General features: G+C 43.0%; 1 protein-coding gene across 1 annotated transcript in view; it reads left to right on the forward strand.

Moving 5' to 3' along the window:
* Positions 1-23,832, forward strand: part of LOC124619958 (dipeptidyl aminopeptidase-like protein 6) — a gene marked incomplete at its 5' end in the record, with an annotated part of 439,288 nt that overhangs the window by 360,941 nt on the left and 54,515 nt on the right. Inside the window, one exon of the mRNA XM_047146621.1 lies at positions 4,035-4,324. Within this exon, the coding sequence (XP_047002577.1) occupies positions 4,035-4,324 (290 nt within the window). The remainder of the gene's footprint in view (positions 1-4,034; positions 4,325-23,832) is intronic.

The raw sequence follows: 23,832 nt of genomic DNA on the forward strand, positions 1-23,832 counted from the left end.
GGAACGGGGGGATCAGCCCAGTATTCACCTAGCGGGATGTGGAAAACCTCCTAGAAACCACATCCAGGCTGGCCGGCACACCGGCCCTCGTCGTTAATTCGCTGGGCGGATTCGATCCGGGGCCAGCGCGCCTACCTGAGTCCAGGAAGCAGCGCGTTAGCGCGCTCGGCTACCCTGGCGGGTCAACTTAACTTACGACCCACAACAGACTTAAAATATGGATGAGTGTAGGGTTCGAACCCTCTCGACATCGAGGACATTAGGAGAGTCAAACAAGCTTGGAGTACATGGGGAAGCAGATCGGCTGTTACCTTTCCTAAGGAAACATTCCAGCATTAGAACTCTCCTGGCAGATTAAAAGTATCTACCAGACCGGGACTCGAAACCAGGAACTTAGTCTTTCGTCGGTAAGTGCTCTGCCAACTGAGCTATCCATAGGCGACTCGCGACTCAGAGCTTTACTTCCGGCAATACATCATCTCCTACCTTCCAAATGTCACGGAAGTTCTCCTGCATGCCTTGAGGGAAGTAAATTTGGAAGGTAGGAGGGAAAACACTGGCGGCAGTAAAGCAGTTGTGAGACGTGGTCTGGTAGTTCAGTTGGTAGAGCACTTGCTCGCGAAAGGTAAATGTCCCAGGTTCGAGTCCCAATCCGACTCACAGTTGTAATCTGCGGGGAGGTTTCATATCAGCACACACTCCGCTGCAGAGCGCAAGATTCACCCTGGATTCCGGCATTCATTTCAAATGATTTAGGTGAAAACAGCACAGATCACAACAGGATCGCCGGATGGAATTTGAATCCCTTTCCTTCCATTATGGATGAACTTCATCGAATCGGTCAGTCATCACAACCAAAGGAACAACTGAACGCCGTTTAGTAATTTGGCAAATCTCTTCATATTGAGGATAGTTCTACACTAAATTCTATTAAAATGTGCAGCATCAAGATAAACTATGGCCGCAGTCTGTTGTTTCCCTGTGCAAACGAGAGCACCCGTCAAAAGATGCAGTGACACATCGCAAGGTTCTAGTTTCCTGTCCTTTCACAATGATGCAGTCAGTGCTAAGCTAAGGGAAGCTCGCTTAGTGGCTGACTATAGAAATATCAAAGTCTCTCAGCAGAGCGCAGATCCATATGCGTCAGCCGCTATCTGACCTTTCCGTGGAACGAGCGCGGGTGGAATTTTAGTGGGGTTTAATAGCACTGACTGTCGTCGTGACAGCAAAGAGGCTATCAGGAGCCAGATACACAGTGGTTTGCAGTAGGAGGAAAGACAGGTTTCATTGAGAGTCGGCAAAGCCTAATGTCAAAGTCTGGTCCCCCAATCTTCAAAGACGGTTCCTGAAACATGGTACTACAATAAACGCCTACTTTCTACGCTTTCACTGCTAAAACAGCGGTAAGGAAATCTGAGATGGTTGTCGTTGTTAATAGCCCTTTGCTTTTAAATATGTACCACTGTACAAAAAATTATTCATTTAATGCCAGTCAAAGATATGTTTCACAAGCTGACTGTGACAGACTAACCCGTCGAAGGCCTGGGACGGCGAGTCTAAATAAGGTCCGCAGCCTGCTGTATTTGTAGTGTATTTCTTGTAAGAAATGAATAATATGCATGTAATGGCAGTCAAACATATCAAATACTTGTAATGTGTGTACTCGGTGCTGTCATAGCTATAAAATACATACTTACTGACGTAGATGAGAAACTTGGAACACGAATCAGTCATCAGTACTGCAATCGCCCAGTGGAATGTAAACAAATAATAAAGAAATAATCAGAAAATTACCTTTGATTTTTTGAAAGAAAGTTTGTACTATTATTATATAAATTAATTTAGTAACCTCATTACGAGGTAGTAGCTTTAATGACATTATTACAGCATATGTTTTTATGTGTCAGTTTACTAAAATTCTCAGTACCATTGTTGAAACCTGTTTCATTTGAAACTTTTCTTTCAAGTGACAAAGTGGACAGTTTGGCTAGTTGGGCTTGACTCACTGCAGAGCGAAGGTAATTTCTCATTACGTTCCATTTAGAAAAACTTCCATCGCAAGGTTGGACTTAGACACAAATGGTCACTACGTATTGCATTATAAGTGATGTATAGGGTAATGATTCAATGAAGTCCCATTTAATAGTAAATTGGAGGATTTATTGGTCTGTCCATCTAGCAGCAACGTTCACACTTGTATCGATTGCACGTAGATGCCTATGACGCGTTTTTATTTCTTGCAGCACCTGCTCCTTATCAAACTGATCGAAAATTTCTATCAAACTCTCCAGTGCTACAGCCAGAGAGTGTTGGAAGCTTCAAACATAAATTTTGTTTCAACAATTTGGAAAATTTCGGTGATTTCCTTCATGGCCGTGTATCATTGTGACAGTTCTTGTATTAACTGGTTTATACACTGAAACATTAATCGATGAATTTCTTCTTGCACTGATAGTCCAGTTACGAACTAGGTCACACGGCACTGTCGTTCCTCTCGTCGGTTAATGTTAATGTCCATAACACTCCAGTTTTAGTGCATAAAATAACAGCTCTGACTATTATAGTTTTTTTCCGTCACTAAAAACTGGTTAGGGTTTCTTTATTGGAGAGTTCTTCATTCAAAATCATTTTTGGAGACCGTAGATATTATTGGGCTAAATTTACTTCCTCTAGTATCGAGTGCCAAAATTTATGTGGGTCAAAAAGGTAAAGTCAATATTTGGAAGGAGCGAGCTTGTTACAGATCTAATACAAAGGTTTGCCTTGGATGGATCTTGTATATCATCCAGAATGTTCACAATTGTTTCCATGTTTTCTCTTATGGCGTCAACTGAATTGTAACTGGCACTCCAGTAGGTATCAGACAGTCGTTGTAAGTGCCCGAATAGAGCTTTTGGGTTGAATTCTCGGATTTTCCGTTGTACGGCCTCATGAACACCTGGCACTGATGCGGCGTTGTCGTAACCTTGAGCCCTGCGCAATGCCCTCTTTTCCCAGCTTCTGTTGAATATCTTCTCCTTGTACTCTGTAGTCTTTCCGGACCTCTACAATGTTGTCTTGTACATGGACATATCTAATTATGTGACTCGTTTGGTCAGGTCTGTTTTCATCGGGAGTGCTGTCAAGAATACTTAATACTCGTATTAAGCCCTTTTTATATCGATAATAACTTTTTCTTAACATGTTCACCTAAAAAAAGAAATTAATTCATTTTTTATCCCTTTTGACAAATAAGAACGTACTCTCTTGTGTTAATAATCGATACACAGTCTGAAGTTTGAGCTATGTACATGTAAATGTCGTGTGACTGGGGCCTCCCGTCTGGTAGACCTTCGCCGAGTGCAAGTCTTTCGATTTGACGCCACTTCAGCGACTTGCGCGGCGATAGAGATGAAATGATGATGATTAGGACAATACAGCACCAAGTCCGTGAGCAGAGAAAACCTCTGACACAGCTGGGAAGCCGGCCGGTGTGGCCGAGCGGTTCTAGGCGCTTCAGTCTGGAACCGCGAGACCGCTACGGTCGCAGGTTCGAATCCTGCCTCAGGGCATTGATGTGTGTGATGCCCTTAGGTTAGTTAGGTTTAAGTAGTTCCAAGTTCTAGGGGACTGATGACCTCAGATGTTAAGTACAATAGTGCTCAAAGCCATTTTTGTCAGCCGGGAATCAAACCCGGGCCCTTAGCATTGACATTCTGTCACGCTGATCACTCAGCTGCCGGGGGTTGACAGTTTGAGCTATGGGTGCAAGCGATTCCGGATGAGGTGTTCCGTCGGCACGGGTACCCAGCGAGCGAGGTAAAGCAGTGGTTACCACACTGGACTCGCGATCGGGAGGACGACGGTTCAAATCCACGTCTCCCGTGATTTCCCTAAATCGCTTCAGGCAAATGCCGAGGTGTTCCCTTTGAAAGGACACGGCCGACTTCCTTCCCCGTCCTTTTCAAATCCAATGGGGCCGATGACCTCGCTGTTCGGTCCCCTCCCGCAAATGAACCGGCCAACCAATTCGTCGGATACGCGCCTGCCGGCAGGTACTACCTGGGCGTGCCCGAGGGCCGGCCGGGCCAGCTGCACCTGTACCGCATCACGTCGGAGGTGCCGTCGGTGGGCGAGCCCATGGGGCTTCCGACGTGCCTCACGTGCCAGCCGGAGACGCCGTCCGAGCACCCGTTCGCCGCCTTCTACGCGTCCATGGCGAGCGGCCGCCAGGTGCACGACGTGCCGCCCGAGCAGGACGACGACGGCGCCGACGCCTGGGACGACGACGACGCCGAGAGCACCACGCAGACGCCGACGCCCGTCAAGAAGAAGAAGAAGTCGGGTACGCACGCTCTGCTCTCTGACGCCAGTGACTTTCTTGTTTCGATTCACTCGTGGCAAATGTACTGCCACGCCCCTGACGTTTTGATTCTGTATTGGGTATAACCTGTTACGATTGTCATTTTTGTTCACCTGTCAGCGCCGAAATTGTGTATCTCGTGAGTGCTATCTGCTGTGCAGTTTGAACCTGAGTCACAAAAGTGACGTTTCCAGAATGAGATTTTCACTCTGCAGCGGAGTGTGCGCTGATATCAAACTTCCTGGCAGATTAAAACTGTGTGCCGGACCGAGACTCGAACTCGGGACCTTTGCCTTTCGCGGGCAAGTGCTCTAAAAACTGAGCTACCCAAGCACGACTCACACCCCGTAATCACAGCTTTACTTCCGCCAGTACCTCGACTCCTACCTTCCAAACTTCGCAGAAGCTCTCCTGCGAACCTGCGAGTTCGAGTCTCGGTCCAGCACACAGTTTTAATCTGCCAGGAAGTTTCATGTCAGCGCACACTTCGCTGCAGAGTAAAAATCTCATTCTGGAAACATCCCCCAGGCTGTGGATAAGCCATGTCTCCGCAATATCCTCTCTTTCACGAGTGATAGTCCTGGAAGGTTTGCAGGAGAGCTTCAGTAAAGTTTGGAAGATAGGGGACGAGGTACTGGCAGAAGTAAAGCTGTGAGGACGGGGCGTGAGTCGTGCTTTGGTAGCTCAGTTGGTAGAGCACTTGCCCGCGAAAGGCAAGGGTTCCGAGTTCCAGTGTCGGTCCGGCACACAGTTTTAATCTGCCAGGAAGTTTCAAAAGTGAGGTCCCTTCCCTCCATCTTCACTCGCCGGGAGGAGACGCGACTCGTAACGGTGTTCGTCCCCGTCGGGTGACGTGGAACAGCACCTGTAACTCTCGTAAGAACACAACTCCTCCCGTGGTTTAGAAATATTCTGTTATCTGTCCGCAACAGTGTCATAGGACCGTTGCTATTTACAATATACATAAATGACCTGGTGGATGATATCGGAAGTTCACTGAGGCTTTTTTTAGATCATGCAGTGGTGTATCGAGAGATTGTAACAATGGAAAATTGTACTGAAATGCAGGAGGATCTGCAGCGAATTGACGCATGGTGCAGGGAATGGCAATTGAATCTCAATGTAGACAAGTGTAACGTGCTGCGAATACATAGAAAGATGGATCCCTTATCATTTAGCTACAAAATAGCAGGTCAGAAACTGGAAGCAGTTAATTACATAAATTATCAGGGAGTACGCATTAGGAGTGATTTAAAATGGAATGATCATATAAAATTGATCGTCGGTAAAGCACATGCCAGACTGAGATTCATTGGAAGAATCCTAAGGAAATGAAATCCGAAAACAAAGGAAGTAGGTTACAGTACGCTTGTTCGCCCACTGCTTGAATACTGCTCAGTAGTGTGGGATCCGTACCAGACAGGGTTGATAGAAGAGGTAGAGAAGATCCAACGGAGAGCAGCGCGCTTCGTTACAGGATCATTTAGTAATCGCGAAAGCGTTACGGAGATGATAGTTAAACTTCAGTGGAAGACTGCAGGAGTGACGTTCAGTAGCTCGGTACGGGCTTTTGTTAAAGTTTCGAGAACATACCTTCACCGAAGAATCAAGCAGTATATTGCTCCCTCCTACGTATATCTCGCGAAGAGACCATGAGGATAAAATCAGAGATATTAGAACCCACACAGAAGCATACCGACAATCCTTCTTTCCACGAACGATACGAGACTGGAATAGAAGGGAGAACCGATAGAGGTACTCAGGGTACCCTCTTCCACACACCGTCAGGTGGCTTGCGGAGTATGGATGTAGACGTAGATGTAGAACAGTCTTCTCAGTTTGTACGAACTGGTAAACTGCAAACGTTTAATTTTATTTTTATGCCCAGTTAGTTCCGTGATGAAATAAAATCTTGATTCTTGATTTCATCATTGCGGTCGTTTTTCACATCATACATAGCGAGGATGGAATTTGCTGTCCGCTATTCCGTTGCTATGCCGTTGCTACGTCCAGTTATTAACAACGGTCCGACGTAACTCCAGAGATAACTTGTGTTGGAGTAAATTTTTTCCCCTTTTGTTAATACGCCGTAATACTGGTTTAAACTGATCACTCTTCACTGTCCATTATTCATCTACTCGCTTAGTCACTTAAAATGTTTAAAGAGTTAGACGACACTTAAGATTTCCCTTTGGACTCAGATTTTATTGTTCTTTCTGTAATTAACTGTTTGTCCCTACAACACACGCACACCGATATTTCATTCAAGATTAAATTCTGTTCAGTTCAGTAATCGCGACGCTGACGACAACTTTTGACTAAGCGGCGCACTTATCTTTTTTCGTGTCTTCGTTTTATTGTGTCCTACTCAAGACTACGAATTGTTTTTCTGTCGTTGATCCATTGATCTCAAGGTTTATAACTGTTCATTAGTACTAAGGCTAAGTCCGGTAAACCAATATCACTCAATCGAAGTCTAACACTCGTCTTACTATACCGTCGCGTTGAGAACGGTAAAGATTAACTTCCATCAGTCGAATGACTGAGCAGTACTTCAGTCTCTACCTCACGAATTATCAAACTTCCAAACCTGAAACTATCTAATAGCGTTTGCGTCCAGACAACTATCGCAAAAGTACTCTAGAGCGACTTAAGAGCAACTAATTAACTGAACACTTCCATATGCGAGTTGCATTGTAGTCGCATTGAATTTCCTTTTCGATGCGGCTACAACTCTCTTCCATGGTAAATGCTTTTTACTGAATAACTTTCTTGGATTTAACCTTCGTTCATACGACTTTGAATTTATTCTATAGATTCATTAATTAAAACTTCCTGGCTGAATTGCTGTGGTCCATATATAAAACTTCTTCTCCTTCCTGACGTTTCGTTGCCTACTGCGGACATCATCCGAGGTGAGTCGGCGACTGGCTGCTAGGCGCTGGAGGTCCCGCTTACATAGAGCGCATAGATGGAGCCACCACTCATCACGTGCTTTCGACTTTAAAACTATCTCTGGCTAGTGCCATCTTTCTCGATTATAGGTAATCGATTGTCACTTCGTTGGTGCAAAGTCGACCACCATATCTTGTCTAGCTTTACTCCTTCTTCTTTTTTATTAAAATTGTTTTCGTGCTTGTAGATCTCTATAGCTTCTCTATACATGCTGGTATAATAATGTGAGGTCCTAGCTATCACGTTTGTCTCACTAAATTTTATTTCGTTATCACCGTCTTTGAAAACGTGTTCCGCTACAGCTGATTTGTCAATTTGTCCCAATCTACAGTTCCTTTTGTATTCCGTTGGGCGCTCTATTAAGCGGGATCTCCAGCGCCTAGCAGTCAGTCGCCGACTCACCTCGGAAGATGTTGCCCGCAGTAGGCAACGAAACATCAGGAAGGAGAAGAAGTTTTATATATGGACCAAGGCAATTCAGCCCGGAAGTTTTATTAATGAAGACGCTGGTCGTGAAAACTTACATGTTATGATTATTCTACAGATGTTTGATAAAGAATCTACGATAATCCTTTCCTTTTATCTCCCCTTTTTGTATGCTATTCTCAGTATCTGAATGATATAGGTGTTAATCAAAATATTACCAGTGTAGATTTTATCGTCAATAGTTGCCGTCACTGTCAACATGACTCACTTCCCTACTTTAACTTTCCACAAAGTTTGTCAATTGGGGTTTTCTGCCCTTGGGGCGTTACAGGCCATAAGGACCATCATTCTTACAAGTAAAAATAAATAAATAAATAAAATAAAATAAGTAAATAAAAAATCGATATACGGCTAAAGAATTAAACAGAAATATAGTAACAAAATTAAGATGCTAGCTTCTGAATCTGTGCTAGCAGAGACAAAACGCGAACCATGTTCCTCAATCTGTTTTTGTTGGGAAAAGACAATAAACAAGACATTGCTGATGTCGACAAAGTAATCGAAAGAAAACAAAATTTCAGCTAGAAACAAAGCACGGATCCCAATTCGGATTTTCTGACAGAAGAATAACAAAATAACACGTTTTCTTCACAGATCTCTCGCTCGAGAAAGTTCACCAAAAAAAAACCGGAAACAAAACTACTAGATAGCGGTCAGAACAGTATTACCACAAAGCAGCCCAGGAAAGCCAGACCACCGTTACACCACACTCTTGTGTCACAGTCCTGAGCTACTACTCCTGACGATCCGGAACTACCTGCAGACGAGGCACCTGGATATTGCGACTAGGATAGCAGATCCCTAATTGTCTGGGCGGCGTGTCATACTGCCTTCTGGTCGTGGCTGTGTACTATTACACACCGTTACCGGTTCAGATCCGATCCAGGTGTCTTGGTGGGCAAGTGAGAGGAGACTCAAAGCAAAGGCTGAAGAACAGCCGAGCATAGCACTTTGAAGCTGTGGCGGTGGAACTTTAAGTTCCGTGACACCCTCCGACGGTGGAAGTACACAGGAGGGATGCAGTAGAGCGCCAACTCTATGGTCAAAAAGAAAAATGTGGCTGGACGAGAACAGCCCACTGCTAGAGACTGTACGAAACGGACAGAAAAACGCTGTCGTATTGGGACTATCGTCAGCCATAGCCTGAATCCGAATCCTCCAGGACGGTGAGCGGAACGGGGTGTCGGTGCCAGCGCCGTGGAACTGTGGTGCCGATGGTTTGTAGTCCAGCGACCGTCTCACGGAGGGCGTCCACTTTACTGTATAGTTGGCGAACCTTACAGAGAATGGTCGTCTTGAGAAGGGCAGAGCGACAATCCTGGTGAGCGGAGGGGCATGAAGACTCCACCTGAGAACTTTATTCTGTAGGCGCTGGAAAGTCAGCATCTGGGACTTACTAATCATGGCCCACGCAGAGGAACCATATGTTAGTGCGGGTAAGACAACGGAGTGATACAGCCGGAGCTTGATATCTAAAGTCAGTTCTCGGCTGCAGAAGAGTGGGTACAAGGCCTTTGTCAACTTTGACTCTTTATGGCGGATGTATTCTGAGTGGCGGTGGAAGAAAATTTTCTTATCCAACCAGGCCCCGAGATAATTGGCAGCTTGGGTCCACGGGACCCGGACGCCCCCGAGTGAGATGTTGTGGCGGAGTATAGGGCGCCGTTTAGTGAAATACGCTGCCGTAGTTTTGGCGGCATTGAGGACCATCTTATTGGAGCGACACCAGGTGACCATCGCGTCCAATTGCCTTTAGAGGCGAGCAATGAGTTGATCAGGATTGCGGCCAGTCGTATAAAGCGCCGTGGCCTTCTAGCCGGCGGGGAGCCGATTTATAAGGCAATTTGACGGATGGATCTTCTGGGACTATTTTCGACCACCTGAGTGTCGTAGGAAAATAGTCCTCTTGTTGATCGCGACTTATGGCGCTGCTGTCGATCCGCGGTGCTCAGGTAGTGGGCCTTGGAGGCCGTTGGCTGAGACACGAGGCTGTGTTTTCGTCTCCTCCAGCGCCCTCGGTCGTACAGTAGACATCTGCATCTGCTTTTGTTTCACGCGCCGTTATGAAGGCGTCCCGCATCTCTGTTCTGTCACGCGGGGTGCCGAAGTCGCAGGCGGACGGGGTGGACGCTGCACTAGAAATTGAAAAATGTATTGATTTCCCTAAAATCGCTCCAGGCCAGTGCCGTGAAGATTTCTTTGGAAGAACACGACCAGTTCCCTCTCCCATCTTTCTCGAATCTGAACTCCTGCTCCGCTTCTAGTGATCTCGTTGTCGACGGGAGTTAAACACTGATCTTTCTTCCTGTTTAGTGTTCCTTGACTCAGCCAGTAAAATCGGAACCCTAATGGGATCACTTTATTGCCCGTCTGTCTCATTGTCTGTCTGTCTGTCTGTCTTTCTGCACAACAGTCAAGAACCGTTTTTTCTCAGGAACGGGTAGACTTATGAAGTTGAAATGTATGTCATCTACTGAGGCTTTTGGTACCTTGGCGGTATAAGAAATTTAAGCCTCCAAGTCAGTGCAATCAAAGGATATGGACATTAATGCCACATATTTTGGTACTTGCAAACTCATTAAATTAAAATAGATAATGAAAAAGTACACAAAAAATTTAAACTTAAAATTAAAACAATCTCGAGAGTCTTGCAACTGCCGGTACCAATATCGATATCGATAACAGGTAACAGTCGTCAAGATTCTCGATTATCGGAATCGCTGGACTATCTGTACACATAATTATGATTATAAGGAGCCCTCAGAGCATGAGTCCTGCTCACACTTGGCCATTAAAAAAAAAAGGCATTATTCAGTTCTGAAAATTTAAACATCTTTTAAGTGATAATTATTCTCACGAATTTAGGGCCAAAACCACATTATGTTCTTTGCGGTTGTTACCCCATTTTTCTAATTGTTAGGTTCTGTAGACCCCTCTCTATAGGACTGTTACTGGTAGCTTGTCAGCTGCAACTAACCTATGTTAGTGTGAGTTTGGTCAGCGAGTAAGCAAATCGCTTTAGCTATGAACGTAAATTTGTTGTAAGAAAATATTTCGTCACCGTATTTATCAATTACTTGCAGTTAGTTTTGAAATATCCGTTCTCACCTTTTGTGGAAATACCCACACAAAGACGATACATTAATTGCGGAACTTCAATCGCACGTTACATTTTACAATTCGCTAATCACAGTTTTTATGGTAGTTTTTCTGGTCCCTGATGATGTTCAGTGCTTTCATATCAATTTGACGCCACACCTATACTCTCTCTCTCTCTCTCTCTCTCTCTCTGTGTGGGAGTGTGTGTGTGTGTGTGTGTGTGTGTGTGTGTTTTACTTTTCGTTGGTTTATGTCGTCTTTTTTGCTTCACACCTTAAATGTGTTAAATACTGTGCCGTTGGGTAGTATAGTCGTTTACAGTCTGTTTTTCTTCTGGAAATGCCTTCAATATGTTTTAGTTTTCTCCCATTGTATACTTGTAGGATAGGATGCGGCTGGATTTTAGAATTTTTAAATCTGTTTCTATTTTATCTGGGCAATGGCTGTGGGCTATTAACTAGTCAGCAACTGTCCTGTGGGAGCTGTTAATTTTTAGATATCTGATGTGTTCTGAATAACTTGTTTTTAAAGTTCTTGCATGTCTGTCTTTTATATACTTACTGACAAAAGTTGCATGCAAGTTTGTATGTGCCTCTTTTGTTGAATTTTATTAGTGAATGTTTCTTGTGTTCTGAATATTTTCTGTGATGTGCTGACTTTTTTGTGTCCTGTTTGAACTTCTGGTTTCTTTAAAGAGTAGTCAATTCTGTGAACTTCTTTACTCTTGTAGGTGAGTAGGTGCCATTTTCTTTTGTGTGAAGACTTTTGCTGTTTTGTGTCCTGTGTGTGGTCATTGTCTGTGTGTTGAATTCTATGTTGTTTTGCGCGTTCTTTTGTGCATGTGACTTGCACTCCCTGCCCGTTTACATATTTTGTGGTTTAATTTCAACATGGGTATCATAACCATTCTCCACTGCTATTTGCTTTATTGTGTTCATTCCTGCGTGTAGTTCTCTTTATTTATGGATGTTCTGTTTATTTCTTTGTAGCATGAATCTGGAGCTTGCTTCTCAGAGTGTCAGTGGGTTTTGACTGACTGTGAATGGTGGTGCATCTGGTTATGGATGTAGGTTTCCTGTACAGTATGAGATCATGTGTTTTGTATATTCTCTATATGATGAGAACAAGTAAATTTAGAATGTTTTCTGTTTCTAATATGAGGTGAATTTTTAGACGTAAATTATTTATTTCCTGGTGTATCTGTTTTGTGTGGGGGGGAGGAGGGGGGAAGGGGTCGGGAGGTTCATCAGTTGGACATATTATTTCGTTAAAATAACGGTTCCAGTAGACAATAATGGAAATACTGTCCTCTAGAACACAACGATGTAGAGAAGGAAGATAATAACAACGACATACATAAACTGTTACTAAGTCTAATTTTGTTGGGGGAATTAATATTTAAAACGTATTTGCGTTTTACGGTATTGCGTAAAAGTACCCACTGACGGGGACAGAAGATGCTGAAACATGTTTGTGAAAGTATAAACAATAGTATTCCGCATAATAGGTGGACTTGAAATCCAGTAGTGTTTGCCTCCAATCACAACTACTGCTAGAGCTTCAAAAACCATATGATGGATAAATATAAAATGTTTAGGAATCCGTAAATAGCGCCTTTTTAATTTATCCTTTCTATCTTTTATCCACATTGCGATGAAAACAGAGAAGTGACTGACATTATTGCATAGAAAGGAGAGGGAGATATGTTGTCAGGTCGCCTGCACCCGTAAGCACAGTATGTCGTACGTCTCCGGTAGCGACAGGTGTGTATTCAGTACATTCGTACGTTCATCGTTAAAGTGCAACCTAGAGATTCCCTTGCAGGATCCTAGTAATCTTCTAATTTTTCTAAGCAAATTCAGTCATTCCGTAAGAGAGCGCTGAGATGCAGTGAATATAAGAACAAATCACAACAGTTCCGTTGGAAACATCTGTTGTCGTCCACAACTGAGTGGTAAACGATAACTCAGGTAGCAGAGCAGTATGACAACTGTGCAAACGACACAAAGTGCGAACAAACACCGGCACTGGTCAGGTTGTTGCTGTCCCAGTTCTTGTGTAAACGGATAGCTGCCAGTCATTTTATTATTCGGATCCACTATATCTGATTTTCTGACGATTTAAACAATTTTTATTTAAAAAGTTTAGTTATTTATGTTGCAATTTATGCGCATTGCGGGCTTTTTTTCTTTTTTGTGCAGCCTAAGTGAATTTCCGCTCTTAAATATTCGGTCTCTATTGCGGAAGAGTAACAGGTTGTCATGAAATTCTTGCGATGTTTCACGAAAACACAGCAGACAAAAAAATAGAGATTAAAGAGACATAAACTCAGAAAATTCAGCACTATAATGGGAGATAACGGGGCGAGAATAGGTTAGCTTCCGATGCCGAAAGACGACGCTAAATCCCCCTTCCTCCACACATGTGCATTCTGCAGCACGTTCAGGATTTAAAATATCCGCATTCGATACGCCCAACTGACCACTGATGTCACTGAGACACTCACCCACTCGCGACGTGACTGACGCCTGACTTATACGGAGGCACATGTAGCACACCAACGACAGACAGTCAATTTTGACCAGACAACTTATTTCTGTACGACATTTAGCCGAACTTCACCTCCCACACTACAAAAAATGTACGTACTACCAAAACAATGCCCCCCCCCCCCGCCAAACTGTTATCCAACTTAAACTCGATGCTAACCTTTGACTAACGAGAACCGAATTTGAATTGAGCTGTAAGTATCCAGAATACGACTTGTGTTTATAGTAAATGGCCAACTGAAGAAAAACAACTATCTGGCCCTAATCGAAATTTCCATTTACCTCTCATCTTGACAACATTGTTGCAAATTTCTCGAAAGCACAACAGCAGACACCAAGCAGGCAGAGGCTGAGCTACATTTCTACACTGGAGCGCCAAAGAAACTGGTATAGGCATGCATATTCAAGTACAGAGATATGTAAACAGGCAGAATACGGCGCTGCAGTCGGGATCGCCAATTGAAGACAACGTGTCTGGCGCAGTTGTTAGATCGGCTACTGCTGCTACAATGGGAGGTTATCAAGATTTAATTGAGATTGAACGTGGTGCTACAGTCGATGCACGAGCGATGGGATACAACATCTTCTAGGTAGCAATGAAGTGCGGATTTTCCCTTACGATCATTTCACGAGTGTGTTTTGACTATCAGCAATCCGGTAAAACATCAAATCTCCGATATCACTGCTGCTGGAAAAAGACTCTGCAAGAACGGGACCAACGACGACTGAAGAGAATCGCTCAACGTGACAGAAGTGCAACCCTTCCGCACATTGCTGCACATATCATTGCTCAGCCATCAACAAGTGTCAGCGTGAGAAGCATTCAACGAAATATAATCGAAATGGGCTTTCGGAGCCGAAGGCCCAGTTGTGTGCCCTTGATGACTGCACTACACAAAGCTTTACGCCTCGCCTAGGCCCGTCATCACCGAAACAGGACTGTTGATGAGTGGAAATATGTTGCCTGGTCGGACGAGTCTCGTTTCAAATTTTATCGAGCGCATGGACGTGTACTGGTGTGAAGACAACCTCATGAATCCATGGACACTGCGTGTCAGCAGAGGACTTTCAAGCTGGTGGAGGATCTGTAATGGTGTGGCGCTGGTCGTTGGAGTCATATGGGATCCCTGATACGCCTAGATACGACTGTGACAAGTGACACGTACATAAGCAGCCTGTCTGATCACCTGGATCCGTGCATGTCCATTGTGCATTCCGACGGACTTGCGCAATTCGAGCAGGGCAATGGGACACCCCACACGTCCAAAATTGCTACAAGTGGCTCTCCTGAGTTTAAACACTTCCGCTGCCCACCGAACTCCCCAGAAATGAAGATTATTGTGCATATCTGGGATTCCTTGCAATGTGCTGTTGAGAATAGATCTCCACCCCCTTGTAGTCTTACCTATTTATGGACAGCTCTGCAGAGTTCATGGTGTCACTTCCCTCCAGCACTACTTCAGACATTATCCAAGTCCATGCCACGTGGTGTGGCGCCAGTTCTGCGGGGTGGCAGGTGTACCAGTTTCTTTGCTTCTTCAGTGTACTTATAAATAAATATTCAAACTGTTGCAGACCACATGGTGTAAAGTGAAAATGCGTAATGACAAACCTTCTTTAAACAGTGGGGTGAGGACAGCAACTGTTTCTATGGAATTATATCCAATACAACGATTTTAAAATGAAGTATGTATTCAAAACGACAGAGTAAGTTTTGGCGTGATATTCATGCATAAGTTTGATCTGAGAACAAGACTGTGTTTAACAAAGTGAACAATTATTTGGAAAGGGTACAATGTTAACAGAGAATTTCTACAAAAAACCAAACAGGTTAATCAGTTGATATCTTAATGCATGACTCAGGGCAGAGGGTTGGTCTTTGTCTCAGCTCTAGTCAAGTTAAGCAGCTGAAAATTATTCTAACAAATTGCCTGTGCAGTGCTGCAGTCTTACCTCCAACTTCTTCTCTTCAGAAATAATGACATTATTCAAAATTATATGCTCTTCGCCTACCAATATATAATCATATTCGTCCTTGCTGTCCTTTACAATAAATCATTTTTCATCTAACAGATACAAGTCAGCACCGCACTACTGAATACGTCCGTCACCTGCCATATTTCAACTAAGAATGGGTCAGACTGCGCAAAATCAAGGACTGTGCCAAAACAATACCAAAGATTGTTTAACAGTGACATAACTTGTTCTCTCTGTCTCTGAAGCGCACATCGATAAGTTACAAAAATCAAAATGACATGACTGCCTTACATACGCTCATATAAAACAGGCTTCACTCTCACTATTTGCCTCCTTTCCTCTCCTTTGTTTTCTACTTCCCTTCCAGACATCACCAGAACTGCCAGTCACCTCGTCCTTCTCCTTGTTTCCGTTCCTCTACACATATCCAGTGTGTATCTCTCCCTGACCCCTTCCCATAAGCTTACCACTAACGTTCCTCTCACTGTCTCATTGATTATGTCGCGTGAAGAGTGATTTGACATCGCCACTCCCTTTCTCCACCAGCGACACACTCACCTGGATGCGGAAACATGGCTTCGTGGCCACGAGTATTACTTACTGTGTTACACCATTCCGTCAGGCATATAGTTTATATCTACGGTTTGTGGATGTGTTGTGGTATCTAAAAGGCAATTACAGGATAGCCAGATATATACAGAGTGAGTCTTAAGTAGAGCTGCGCTCTACAAAAATTACGGTTCGGTAGTTGGTATAGTACGTAAAAGACGTAGTGAATGGTGGGACTACCGCTAGCTTTGGTAGCATTGGTAGGGAAAGAAACACAAATGAAAGTGTGATAATGAAACTGGGAGCTGAATTCTCTCTGTTTTTCTGTATGATTGTTTGTCTGTTTACTTGTTTACACCTAGTTAGAGCAGCAAATCGATCAGCGTCAGTCCTTTGCGTACTTCATATCATTAAAAAAATAGTTTGCATTTTATAAGTAATAAAAATCAGTTGATCATGTACTTTCTGTGCTTTTGTGTAACCAAAGTAATTACTTTTGATAAGAAGTACGGTTTACACAAACATAAAGAATCTGTGCATTACTAGTTGTTATTTTGTACTCAGTAGACCGTTCTTCATCTTGATGAAAGGCAAGAGTTTCGTGTTATTATTGACAAATGGGGAAGTTGTTTATGAACAACAGATACATGTTTTATAAAAGTCGACGAAGTTTCTGTTTTTTCTTTATTTTCCCTTTCTTTGAGGAAATTGCGTTTTCTAGCGCTGAATAATAAAACTGAATCTCGTTTTTATTTTTACTACAACATCCCTCTGTTTCGCCCTAAAAATCAACGAATATCGAATAAAACCTGAACTAAGCCCTGAAAATTTCAATTTTACTCTAAATACTGTATATTTTTAATTAACAGGCACGAGGATAATTATGTAGAACAAAAGCGTTCCGTAGGTTGTGCGGCCCTTTATACATCCTCATTCACTTTGTAGAGGGTTCACCGCTTCTGGTTTCTCGGGGAATCTAGTAAGACATTTATCGCCTACGCAAACAAAGTAGTATAGATGGGGTAACGCCCGACACGTATGCGACGCATTTAACGTACAGGTAAGACGGTTACGATCTTAACCGACCGAGGCTACTAGAAAACTATCACCGTAGTCTACGCTTATGTATGGTAGCCCACTGCGGTTTTACAACTCTAGTCTTAAGTATCTGTGTTTCTGTTACGATAAAAATAACCTCTTCCTCGGGTTGCTCTCATTAACAATGAGGTTCTTTCTCATACGGTAGCCTTGTACGTGCAAAGTCCTTCCAAAGTCTTCTGTGTTGGAGTACTTCACACACTCCTCAAAAAGTTTAGACGCAGTAAGACAAGAATTATAGTTTACATACGAGCAGGCTTTTTCAGTATCACTATACCTCCATGACTGGCCATTTTCCTTGAGGCTATCTTCATTGTATTATTATTTATTATTCTATATTTACAGTCAAGCTGTGTTCATTGGATAAACACATAATTTCTGGTCGCAAACCATCTTTTTCATGACAACAAATTAGCAGATGTTGTTACCGACGAATCTTTTCGTCCCATTTCACCTCCACAACACTGTACCGTGTACTGAGTTTATGGACTGTGAGAAGTCAGAAATTCAGTAGCACCACAGGGAAACCTAAAACACGGAAAAGTACCCTCCGCCATGCACTGAATACTGCTTTCAGAGTACCTCTGTAGATACTGATGACATTGGTATAGAACCGAAAATATTACTGTTGGACAGTAGCACAAAAAATTAAATGTACACGTGGCGCTTCTTACGTTTGAACGACGGTAATTACGTTGCACCCTCGGCGCCCGGGCATGAAACTGATATGAGTTATCGTCGTCTAACAGACCGATGTAATATATTAGCTTTAGTTGTAAATCATGAATATGGAAGCTTTTAATCTGTATATTGGTAAATATATTTTCTTCTTAGCATTATGTACTCTTCATTTTGGTGTTTATTTTTAATTGTAATGGAAAGTTTGTCATAAGATGAAGGAGGAGTATTGAAGTAATACGCTGTACCTTAACGTTCGTTCCATTTTCGAGTGAAACAATAAGGGTGGAGCTAACAGTGGTAAGAAATTCTCTCTGCTGTGCGGAGCACAGTCACTTGTCGAAGTGTACGTAATATAAAAGCAGACTGTACCTATTTTATATTCTCCTTATGTGGAAGATAGTAAGAGAGTCATATGCTTCGACATACCTCCGTCACAGTTGCACTTATTACCTGCGTTACGTAATGCCCTTACTCTCCCGTTTGAGAAACGAGATCTTGCTCTTCCTGTTTTCCTTCCACTCCTGCCGTCCGGGCGACGTCGTGTACGTCACACCTCGAGACATTACCGCAGGAATCCTCGATGCCGCTGTAACAACGTCGCAAGCTCTGGACACACGTGTATGGCACTCTCAGAACTTCGTGGACCCAATAACCGCAACGTCAGTACAGCAACAGAGCCCGTTAGACCGTGAGCTCGCTCAAGCCCGCTTTCGACAGGCGCCTCGTCTCCGGCGAAAGTGCCACCCACAAAAGTTCTGCCTCTGCTTTTCGGTAACCCCCACTTCGCTTATGTGTCACATTCAGTGAGCGTCACTCAAACAGTCCATTGCCCAATCCAGCATGTACATGAGATCAGTTAGCAGTCATATTACAGCCCTTTATACGAATTTATTTTCGACTTCAGACCAGCTTACAACGGATATCACCTAATGCTCTTTGCTCTAGTTCACTGCTATCAATGAAACTATGTTTTCAACGTTACAATGGGCAATCATTGCAACATTTGTCTAACGTTGTAAACACTAATGTTTTCATTCTCGCTACCACTAGCAACATGCCCTTGCTTCACGAGGGCAGCGCTGGGTATAAAAGGACAGGACGATTTGTTTATAACATTCAGTGATACACAGAAGCTTTCCTTGTGAAACAGTCTGTCTACTAGTAAAAACTGTGTCAAAATCCCTATTGTACTTCTAGTTCCTCGGATTAGAAATCACATACAGGCAGAAAAACGTGACGAGGGACTTTAATTTATAATATTTTTAGAAATGCAGAAACCTTCTTCGTAAATCAGTCCATTCGATTAGTGAAAAAGGTACGGGGGGATCCCTGAGGTTAGTCTTTACATACAAATTAAAAAACATATTTTTTAATATATATAGATTCTAATCAAGGTACAATGGTCACTGGAGTTGCGGCGGCCGTTAACTGCTTTTCCCGCCGGATACTGCCTCCTTCGTAGCTGTCCAGTTAGTAGCTCCCTTCACACAGACAGATATCATTCTAAACGCCAATTAACTGTGGAGCAGACAAGAATACATTACTTTACACATTCATCATTACTATAAACAATAAATTATAAACACAAACCTTCGTTACGAATCAATTTATCTATTAGTGAAAACAGTATTAAAATCTCTAGTTCCTGAGATAAGCCATATCATATAGCCAGCTAAATGCGGCAGGGACATTAATTTATAACATGGTGTGGAAGAAGTATTACGTTAACCCAGTAATATAATTGTTGTTGTTCTGGTCATCAACTCTAAAGTTGATTGGATACAGTTCTCGATTTCTGCAGTTTGCTGGTTATGCTCCTCAAAATGGCTCTGACCACTATGGGACTTAACATCCATGGTCATCAGTCCCCTAGAACTTAGAACTACTTAAACCTAACTAACCTAAGGACAGCACACAACACCCAGCCATCACGAGGCAGAGAAAATCCCTGATCCCGCCGGGAATCGAACCCGGGAACCCGGGCGTGGGAAGCGAGAACGCTACCGCACGACCACGAGATGCGGGCTTTATGCTCCTCATTTCAGCATAGCTGCTGCATCGCAGATCACCGACATTCAGACAGTTTTCAGCAACTACTCACGTTGTAATACGTACCCAACCAATCTGACTCTTCGAGTCAAAGTATTCTTTATTAGCCACTTCTTCTCCTTCACCCGTTGCAGCACTTCATTCCAGACTCTATCACCCCGTCTGATCTTCAACAGATTCTCCTAATTCCACACATCAACATTTTCATTCATTTGATTTTCGTCTTCCCCATTGTCCACATTGCTCGCCAATACGAAGGTGTGCTCCAAACTTAGTTTTCGTTTATCCTTCTGTTCTATAGTTTTCTTTTTAAATTTTTTTTAAACAGATAACCCATTTAACTTGTGCAATACTTGCTACTACGTCTTTCTTGCATCTTCATCTCCTCTACTTCCAAGACTGCAGAATTTGATCATAGCTTCAAGATTCTCTTGTCTATATTTATTCCAGCTTGTCAACTGAAGTGTCCATTATAACTTTATCTTTCTTTTTTTAAAAAATGCGTATTACAGCTGCCATCGAACATACTTTTAATTTCACTAAGCACCTGACAAAACTCCAATTACCTTCGATGACTACTCCCATGTCACCAGCGAACCACAGAATGCCGATTTCCTGTCGGTGGAAAACAACTTTCACCATCAAAATAGTCCTTCATATCTTCAATGCCTCTTCAGTGTACAAATTATTAATGGTCACAATACACAACTCTACATTACACTATTAGTGAGTTTACACTCCCGTATCTTTCCGTCAGGCACCTTCGGGCAAAGAGGCTTACAGCTGATTCAAACACTCCCTAGGAAAGGAAAATATTTTTATTCAGCCTACATTATCAAAAGCCTCTACCAAATCTACGGATTCAATGCTCGTTTACTTATTTTTCTTGAATCTGCACCCTACTATTAATCATAGTTCTAAAATTGCTTCCCAACTGCATTTTGTTTCCCTGATATCAAATTGGTCCTCTTACGATATACTTTCTGGCTTTTTTTTTACCATACTTCAATAACGACTTTTGTTGGTGTTTATGATGCATGTGATTCTCGACTGATTATTAAATAATTTCCACCTCCCTCTGTCCTCTGTTTCTTTGGGAGCGTAATAATTACATTATTTTTCCAAATATGATGTAACTTTCCCCGATTTATCAATTTCATTTTCCGGTTTACATACTTGTTGTACTTCGGCTTAACCCCAGTAACAGATCCACTGAGCATTTGTGCGTATCAGTTTCGTGCGTAGCTTTTTTAAATTCAGAAATAAATACTGCATCCAGCGCATCATATCCTTGCATCATGTCCTGACTTACATTTTACTTAATTTTGCATGGCCAACTATAAAGTTCATCCAAGTATTGTTTCCAACTTTTCGGTGTTTTTTTTCTACAGCTACTGCTTATTAGACTGTATGCAGTATCTCCCTTTTAATAAGTCATCAATTTTCTGACTAGTTTGATGTAGCCCGCCACGAAACCCTCTTCTCTCCATGTAAGAGTAGCATTTGCAGCCTACGTCCTCAGTTATTTGCTGGATGTATTTCAAACTCTGTCTTCTTCTACAGTTTTTATTCTCTAGCGCCATGGAAGTTATTCCGTGATGTCTTAACACATGTCCTATATTCATGTCTCTTCTTCCTGTCAGTGTTTACGATGTATTGCTTTCCTTTCCGATTCTGGGCAGGACTTCCTCATTCCTTATCAGGCCACCTAATTTTCAACAGTCGTCTGTAGCACCACATCTCAAATGCTTCGATTCTCTTCTGTTCCGGTTTTACCACAATCCATGTCTCACTATCGTACAATGCTATACTCGAAACATACATTCTCGAACATTTCTTCCGAAAATTAAGGACTATGTTTGATACTAATAGAGTTCTCTTGGCCAGGAATATTCTTTTTGCCAGTGCTAGTCAGCTTTTTATGTCCTTCTTGCTCCGTCTGTCATGGATTTCTTGCTGCCTATGTAGAAGAATTCCTTAACTTCATCTACTTCATGACCATCAATCCCGATGTTAAGTTTCTCACTGTTGTCATTTCTACTACTTCTCATTACGTTCGTCTTTCTTCATTATTCTGCACTCATTAGACTCTTCATTCCACTGAGTAGATCACGTAATTCTTCTCCATTTTCAGTGGAGCTAATAACGTGATCAGCGACTCATCATTGATAGCATTTCACCCTGAATTTTAATTCCACTCTTGAACCGTTCTTTTGATTCCATCACTGCTTCTTCGATTTATAGATTGAACAGAAGGGGCGAAAGACTACTTCCATGCCGTCTGGTGAGGCCGAGCGGTTCTAAGCGCTTCATTCTGGAAGCGCGCGACCGCTCCGGTGGGCATGGATGTGTGTGATGTCCTTAGGTTAGTTAGGTTTAAGTAGTTCTAAGTTCTAGGGGACTGATGACCTCAGATGTTAAGTCCCATAGTGCTCAGTGTCATTGGAACTACTTCCATGTCTTACACATTTTTAATCCGAGAACTTCGTTCTTGGTCTTCCAGTGTTATTGTCCCCTGTTAGCTCTTGTACATGTTGTATATTACCCGCCTCTTCCTACAGCTAGCTCCTATTTTCCTCAGAATTTCTAACATCTTGCACCATCTGACATTGTTAAACGCTTTTTCCATGTAGAAATGGTTCAAATGGCTGTGAGCACTATGGTACTTAACATCTGAGGCCATCAGTCCGCTAGAACTTAGAACTACTTAAAACTAACTAACCTAAGGACATTACACACATCGATGCCCGAGGCAGGATTCGAACCTGCGACCGTAGCATTCACGCGGTTCCGGACTGAAGCGCCTAGAACCGCTCGGCCACCACGGCTGGCTCTACACTTTTTCCAATTACAGGACATGTGTCCTGTGAAGCACATTATACGTTTCTAATACAGTGGTTACCGTTGTCCTCTGCATCCTAATGCCGTTGATCATTGCTTATTCTTCATCCTTCAGGGGTGGTTTCAAACCCCAAACCCTTTTTGAAAAGGCCGTTGGCATTATTAGGATGACTTGTTATGCAGGAAGCCTTCCGCTACAAATTTTGATGATTTTTATTCAAAATTTACGTAGTGGCAGAGTTCGAACCTGGGAACGAGGACGTTCTGATTGGTAATCAAAGACGCTACCCCCTTTTGTTTTTGTCAAGTTTACGAAAATCGAGGTAACAAGAATAAAACACACTAACAGAAAAGGGACTCCACGTGTCATCCCATTCCTTGACGATTAAATTCCAGTTTGACTATATTCGCAAAAAGTTCACGATAGTGGGACATCTTTTGGCATATCCAGCGGGCCGTAACCAGATAGTGATGAAAAGGCAGCAGGGTCCGGGTCAGATACGCTACCTACCACGTAATGAAAATAATGTCCCACAAGCCACATAACCGTATTTTTCTTCTTTCGGGGAACGAAGTTGAATCGGGACGCAGGAGAATCTCACTGGAGATTGCCGCTTGCGTCGTCTTGGCAAGAAAGGCCAGTTGTCGGCGGGGTCAACTCCAGTGTCTGCATCCGCAGGCGACCAACCGATGACTTAATGTACCCGTTTCGTGGCAACGATGGCCTCGGTGTGTCTTACTAAGGCCAATGCGAAAAATTCGAAAGTTGGTGGGGATAAGGTTATGGACGACTTGCACGACGAGGACGCCACTTCCATCGGAAAAATAGGTAGGCTAACACTGGACCAAACAACCTTCAAATCTGTCTCAGGAGACAGAGGCTCCTTAGAGGAATCGCGATTTGGAAGCAACCATCGACATAACAGCATTTTAACAGAGAAATGCGATTGGGAAAGAATGTCAACCCTCAAATGACTGACATCAAGAAAAAAATTCACGAATATGCCTTAATTTGTGATTTATCCTACCAACGTTTATCGGAGGGATTAAGCTCAGAGGTCGCAGATGGGCAAAAAGGTGAGCTGTAACTGACTGAGGGACGTGAACACACGTTTAAAACAGTGCGTCGAAGAAATCAAACAGAAGCCTTGGCCCGAACATCAGGGAGGCCGAAACCTCCCAGTCTCGCCACAACCTCTTAGCACA

This window comes from Schistocerca americana, chromosome 6 (genome assembly GCF_021461395.2).
Source record: "Schistocerca americana isolate TAMUIC-IGC-003095 chromosome 6, iqSchAmer2.1, whole genome shotgun sequence".
Lineage (NCBI taxonomy): Eukaryota > Metazoa > Arthropoda > Insecta > Orthoptera > Acrididae > Schistocerca > Schistocerca americana.